General features: G+C 39.7%; 1 protein-coding gene across 1 annotated transcript; it reads left to right on the top strand.

Moving 5' to 3' along the window:
• The first annotated feature begins 1153 nt into the window (after window positions 1-1153).
• Window positions 1154-5270, top strand: epcam (epithelial cell adhesion molecule). Its single transcript, XM_039738362.1, has 9 exons — window positions 1154-1572; window positions 2940-3050; window positions 3237-3495; window positions 3833-3898; window positions 3986-4049; window positions 4206-4304; window positions 4526-4723; window positions 4997-5035; window positions 5125-5270. The coding sequence occupies exons 1-9, from the start codon at window positions 1515-1517 to the stop codon at window positions 5167-5169; spliced, it is 939 nt and encodes a 312-aa protein (XP_039594296.1). The 5' UTR covers window positions 1154-1514; the 3' UTR covers window positions 5170-5270.
• Window positions 5271-6731: the final 1461 nt, after the last annotated feature.

Raw genomic sequence — 6731 nt, 5'->3', positions numbered from 1 at the left:
CAGCACTGGCAACACACTGGCAATAGCCAAGGGTTGTAAATAGGGAGGGGTGAGTGAGTCACCCCCATATTCCCATAGTCACCAGCTTCTCAACTACTCGCTCAGTACAGTTGAGGGTAAAAGTGTTGTATTTACACACTCAGTACACTATTTACGGCAAATCATTAATGAATTATAAGAAAAGTAGTATATTACACTTACAGGTTTGCCTTGGATAATGCAGAACCTCAGTATTTGGAATATTTGGGATATATACATATACACTACAGTTTCATATAAATGACATGTAGTGATCACCCTGATATGAATATCAAGCCTTTGAGATTTTTGACTCAACTCTCAGACAAGTCGCAGCTATAACCTCCACCTGGCTAGCTTTATGCACTTTTTAAAAATCCAGGAATATTAAAAACTAGGAATATTAAAATTTACATTTTGATGTCATTTTTTTCTACTGCTAAGGAAGATGTTTCTCATAAACAATTAAAGGTTACTAAAGTTCCACTCAGGGCTTTTCTTTTCTACAAGGATACAGCTAATGTGAGCAAAGATTGAGGAGTCTGAAGTGCACCATGGAAGATGCTTTGTGTTTACTAATTAAAATAAACATGTATTTTATTACAAATTCTGTTTATCATGACAATGAAGAGTGGGTGACTTGTATGCTGGTTGGACATATTGGTAAGAATTTCACTGCACTCTTTACATGCAACATTACTATGTAACGCTAAAATGAAACAAAAAAAAAACTGGTTTACAAAATGGGTGCTCAGAGTTTAAATATGGAATGATGTCACGCACAATAATTAAATCTTCTGTACCATCAAGAAAGCTTAATTGAAAATCGTTAAACACAAAAAACTGAACTAACTTGACCCGCATAATATCTCTGATATTTTTACAGCAGAGTTTTGGTAGAATGGAGGAGGGGTTTGGAGGGGCAGACTCATCCAGAATAGGAAAACTCGTGCGTGACTCAGTTTCTGTCTGTTGGTCACCCAGTATCTCTCTCTTTTCGACTTCTTTTTCCGTCATGTCCGCTTTGTGAGAAACAACATAAAAGGATCGAGGGGCGTGTCCAGGTGAGGCACCGGCTTGGCCCCGCCCGAGTTTCACCGAGAGTGACGTCAGCTGAGCTGTGTTAAAAAGAGAACGGCTGCTGTCCTTTGCTTTAGTTTGTTAAGCTTTTCTCGTGTCTGAATCATTGAGGACTTTTATTTTTTTTTGCTGCGGGAAGTTCTTCATCTACAGATTTGTTTTCTACATCAGTCAAGGATTTTTTGCCATCACAGTTTTGGTAATCGGCGGCAGGTGTAACCTGAGAACCTCTCGCCCTTTATACTAAGGAACCGGTCTGACTGCCTGAAACTCACCTGGGAGTGGGGAAAAAAAGCCAGAAGTAAACGGGGAGAGGAGCGCGGGTGCGGTGGTTTCGCGCTTTCATTGACTTTTGACCGTCTTAAACAACGAGCATCGGAAAGAAAGGTTTTATCCAAAGGACAAACGATCGAAAAATGTATTCCGTGTGCGCATTCCTTGTCCTTACTTTGTTGTCCGCGGCCTCTGCTCAAGGTGAGTCCGAAGCTGGGGGAGGGCCGGAGAGGTGCACAATACTGCTTTCTGGAAGCTTTTGAATTTATGCTGGGGTTTATAGTTCCAGCTTCACACGGAACTGAAACTTTACCTGGAGCTAGTGTATGGAAGTATTTTAAAATGAATAAGAAATTAGCTTATTTTTAAATCTGGGCCGAATAAAATTTATTACTGGCGATTGTTCGGGTAAATGTTACAGGCATAGTTTGAGTTTTTCTTTATTTGTTCTTAATTGATTTGCTAAACTGGTGTTCCGTCGTATCCTTTGTGGCTTATGCTAAAAGGGTGATTTTACAGGTTTAGTGGGTGGGGCCGAAGTTCGGCGTTTCGGGTGAAACTCTGTTAAGGGTTTTTTTTTTTTTTGTACTTGGAATGTTTGACAAATACGAAAACCTCGAGTTTTAATTGTGGACGACTACAAACTTCCACATTGCATTAGTTCAATTGTGTTTAATCCTTTGGTTAAAATCACCTGTGCGCGCGAATGCTGGGTATCGCCGGACGGGGGCACTCGAGTCTACGGCGCCAACGCCCATTGATCATCGCGTGTTGGCGAGCAACTTGTTTGTTCCTGAATTTCTTCATCTGTAAAGTAGGTTAGCAGTGGGTTTGGCCAAATGTGGCGATGGCTTAGAATTAAGAGAATACATGAATGTTGGGTAAATTCCAGATCGGAGTTCGCATAGTATGGCACAGACTGTTCAGTTTGACTTCTGCTTCTATTTTAAGTGCTTGCTGCAAGCGACATTGGCGCTGTAACTATTTGTCTGTTTCAGTTGTCGGTTTTGACCGATCGTTGAATTAACCGTATTAAATCCTATCTTTAAGGGTGTTAGACGACGATTGCACTAGAGACTTAGTTGATTTCTCAAACTTGTATGTATTTGGAAGTATGTTTTCATACCTGTCTCTGAGCATTGGTTTCTACCCCCTGCTGTAATGTAGTAAATTTTAACTAAATGTGCATAAATGGATCGCCGTTAGTATCCTCCATTTTGAATTCTGGCGGTTTAAACCAAGTGGTGAATTTAAGATTTATTTGGGTTTGCATGGGCACATGCTTTCGGGTTGTTCTTGGAGGTTATTTTGCTTATTTCAAACTCCATGTAAGTATTTCTCCTTGAACAAGATGTAACAACTGCAGCTAGAGAGATGGGTTGGGAACATTTTAAGTGTGGATGTTTTGTGTGTTTTTTTTTTTTTTTTTTCTGTCAAGATGAAACGTTTTCAATATTTAGTTAAAGCTGATAGGTACAAATCAGCCATGTTCCTGAAATGAAGCTCTTGATTTGTACTGTTTGAGTGGGCATTGTTAATATTTTTTTTATTTTTTTTTTTAAATACAGCTTCAGATTGCACGTGTCCTACTATGAAGTGGGCTAGTTGTGATGGAACACCCTGTGCCTGCACACTACTGATCGCTGCGGACAATCCACTGAATATCAACTGTTCAAAGTGTAGGTCTTTCAGCCTTTCTGCTCAGTAGTTGAGTATCCCCAACCCAAGTGTCTCTTCCTTGGCTTACTGTGTAGATCTAATGTGTATCTCCTGCAGGTGTTTTAACATTTCCTCTTTGTGTAGTGTTCATATGGGGAACCTGAGAGGGATATGTGGTTATTTTTTTTATTTTTTTCTTTTTTTAGTGGTTCCAAAATGTTTCCTAATGAAAGCAGAGATGTATAGAGCATCAAAAGGCATTTCAACCCGCAGATTGGGCAAACCGAATGAGCATGCTTTTGTTGACAATGATGGTATTTATGACCCAGAGTGTGATTCCAATGGTGCCTTCAGGGCCCGCCAATGCAATCGTACAGAAACATGCTGGTGTGTGAACAGTGCTGGTGTCAGAAGAACTGATAAAGGAGACCTTAATCTGAAATGTGACAAGCTTGTCCAGACAACGTAAGTACTTTAGAAATGTGGAAACCAACTTTGCAATTTTATAAGGAGAGGATGGTTTGGTATTTTGAGGGAGGGGGTGGCTTTTTAAATCTCTCTCTCTCTCTCTCTCTCTCTCTCTCTCTCTCTCTCTCTCTCTCTCTCAGCATGGTTAGCAGTGTTTGCATTATTTTTCTATAGTGTGTGAGTGACAGACCAGGTGAATGTTGGTTGCACTGATATAGATCTACTTCAGAATTCACCACTGAATTTTACTTGAACTGGTTTGTACCTATGGAATTACTATTTGTCAGGGGTTTTTGCAATATCAATTTAGTTTTGCTGTTTTTGTTTACAACAGGTGGGTGCAAGCTCAACTGACAGCCAACCCAGTTCAGACTTCAGTTGATCCAGTTGCTCTGAAAGCGTAAGTGGTCATTTGTTGATGCCAATGCTTATTTCAAAGATTTGAGATACTGTATTAATGAGATGACCTTTGTTTTCCCCATTTCAGTGCAATGACGCAGACTATTCAGAGCCGTTACTTTCTTGATCCCAGCTATGTGGAAAATGTGCAGGTAGGGATGTGTGTAAACTTTAAACTAAAGGTTTTTATTGATGTGAATTTACCAAAAATGTTTCAATAATTTGCATATGCTTTGGTAGACAGATTTTGAAGACAGTAGCCCAATGCACTATATCTTGCTTACATTTTTTTCCCCTCCTGTTTTCAGTATTTTAAGGAGGACAACCTTATACTTGTAGATCTGAAGAACCCTAAAGGAGATCCCAATGTGGACATTGCCACTGTCGCTTACTACATGGAGAAGGATGTAAGTAGATATTAGTGCTTGTATGAGGTGCACATTGGTGTTGAAGCTCCTTGCTTGCATTGCAGGCCAGTGTGTGAAAGCTTATGGTCGAGTTCAGTAATTTTAAACTCGTATGAAATACCAAAGTTATCCTTTTAATGTTAAGATGGCTTACTAGCAAGTGTGTAGGAAAGACCCTAACCCCCACTGAATGATTTTTGCCTACCCTAATTTTTATTTAGGTGAAAGTTTTACCCCTGTTCATGAGTAACAGTTCCCTGACAACTACAGTCGATGGCACTCCACTGGGATTTCGTAACATTTTGGTCTACTATGTGGATGCTGAACCTCCCACCTTTACTATGAAGAAGCTAACTGCTGGAGTTATTGCTGTCATTGTTGTGGTTGTCCTTGCCATTATTGCTGGATTGGTAGTTCTGGTGAGTATTTGACCTGGAAGTATAATTTAGCAATTTGTACCATATTTTTTGTTGCAGAATTAAAATTGGTGGTGGAAGAATCAGTTGACCGGTTTACAGTGATTTCCCACTAAATGACTTAAAAGCATGTAAATCTTGGGATTTGTTATATAACACCTTGTGTAGTATGAAGGCTGCCACAAAAATGCTGCTACATAATGCCCTTAAGCTGCAGAAAGATGCCTTATTGAAGTTGTTCAATTTGAAATTAATTCCTTGATTTCCACCCCACAGTTCCTTACAAGGAAGAAGGAGAAGTCCCAGAAAGCACAGGTTGGTTTCCTGTACAGTTTTACGGTACTCCAACTGTTAAGTTACTCTTGCAGTGTTTTAATTTTTTATTCCTACCCCCCCCTCCGCAGGTCAGAGAAATGGACGATCTGCAGAAAGAACAGTTGACCTCGTAACTGGCTGCCTTTTGTGAAAAGTGACATTGAAAGAACTGTTTGGACTACTGGGCAAATGGACAGGGGATCGGATTTTGAATGTGGCATTTTTTTTAGCTGCTTTACTATATTTTAAAGGGGAGGGGATGTGGAGGGATGTTTAATTCAATGTTTGGTAAAACTATTTGAAGCAATATTTGATACAACTTGTTTCTTGATCTTTTTTTGAAGATGTTTAAGACTGTCTACACATTGTTACATTTAGATGCTTAAAGGCTTTGGATTGTGTTTTTTTTTTTTTGCATACTTTTTTTTCCATGTACAGTTTTTGGTTTGTTTTAAAGTAAATAAACATTTTTTTCCTAATGTGTGTTCATGCATTTCTCAATCTGCCAATTATCACCTGTCATGCTTTCTGAACTATTTTAATGTTCTAAACAATTGGTTCTTGGGACTGCTTACATTTAAGAAATTGCTTATCCAATTGTAAGTTGATTTGGAAAAACTGATGCATTCATGGTACCTGTAGATATAGGTACACCAGGATTTGATTTGAACAATCAAAAGGATGAGCCAGATAGTGGCATTAAGTCAAATTCATTGCTATAGGGGAAATCATTTTGTAATGACTGGATAGATTCTGGTACAAACTTTGAACTCTATTTTACCAATGTGATGGGGTACAATCATCTCAACACCCCAACCCATGTTTTGTGGTGCAGTTAACGCAGTTGCTCATTAACTGCACCTATGACAGCACAGGGTTAAGAGTCTAGATAGCCAAGATGTATAAGGTGTTGTACCTGGCTGAGCTGGTTTGGTTGCTACAGATAGAAGTTGGGCAAGGAGACTGCAAAGGATGGGAGCCGTCCCTCACAATGCTGTAAGCTGTGAGAGTATGCTTTACAAAGGAGGGCAGAGAAGGTCCACACTCTATTCTGCATTATGCACTCTATGGTCGTATGCTGTTCTCAGCCCAGACTGCCTTCTTGGCTGAGGAGATTGTGTTAATTGACCAAGTAAGGTCCGCATCCGTGAGACTGTTGAACCTATTCTATACGGTAACTCCTTTCCATTGCCAGTGTGACCCAAACTTCAGGATGGTGTTCGAGCTATCGGCAGCTGTACGATCGTGAGTTGGCAGAGTGAACAGAATAGGGTTGAGTAAACTGCACTTGTGGTCACTGATGTGCAACGTGAGTGAGGGTAGTGGAGATGGCGAGACTGGAATCTTCTGTCAGGCTGATGCTCTACGAACATCACTGTGCTGCCCTGACTGAATTGGACGCACAGGAGATGGATGCATATCCTTTATATGTAAAGATGTCACATTTGATACACAATATGGTGAAAATGAATGAATGCAGTGATTATGTACAGTAGGTGACAAACTCCAGAACTCCAATTTGAACATCCCATGTAAAGAAAACAAATTTTAAGGCTGATATAGATGTGTTTATAAGCATAGTGTTTTTTTTTTTTTTTCCCGCTACATTTTGGCATACAAGTAAGCGTGCCATTTCTTTCTAAATCACTTGGCAAACTTTACATATTTTTGGTATTCATTGTCACCAGTTTTTACA

The sequence above is a fragment of the Polypterus senegalus genome, chromosome 16 (genome assembly GCF_016835505.1).
Source record: "Polypterus senegalus isolate Bchr_013 chromosome 16, ASM1683550v1, whole genome shotgun sequence".
NCBI classification, from domain to species: domain Eukaryota; kingdom Metazoa; phylum Chordata; class Cladistia; order Polypteriformes; family Polypteridae; genus Polypterus; species Polypterus senegalus.
Note: the sequence above shows the minus strand (reverse complement) of the source record. Positions and strands in the feature narration are given on the sequence as shown.

Bases quoted from the DNA above. Each gene is read 5' to 3' on its own strand.
- epcam (XM_039738362.1), top strand. From the start codon at position 1,515: ATGTATTCCGTGTGCGCATTCCTTGTCCTTACTTTGTTGTCCGCGGCC. The intron at 1,573-2,939 runs GTGAGTCCGAAG...TTTTAAATACAG, and splicing joins GTCCGCGGCCTCTGCTCAAG to CTTCAGATTGCACGTGTCCT. The intron at 4,724-4,996 runs GTGAGTATTTGA...TCCACCCCACAG, and splicing joins TTGCTGGATTGGTAGTTCTG to TTCCTTACAAGGAAGAAGGA.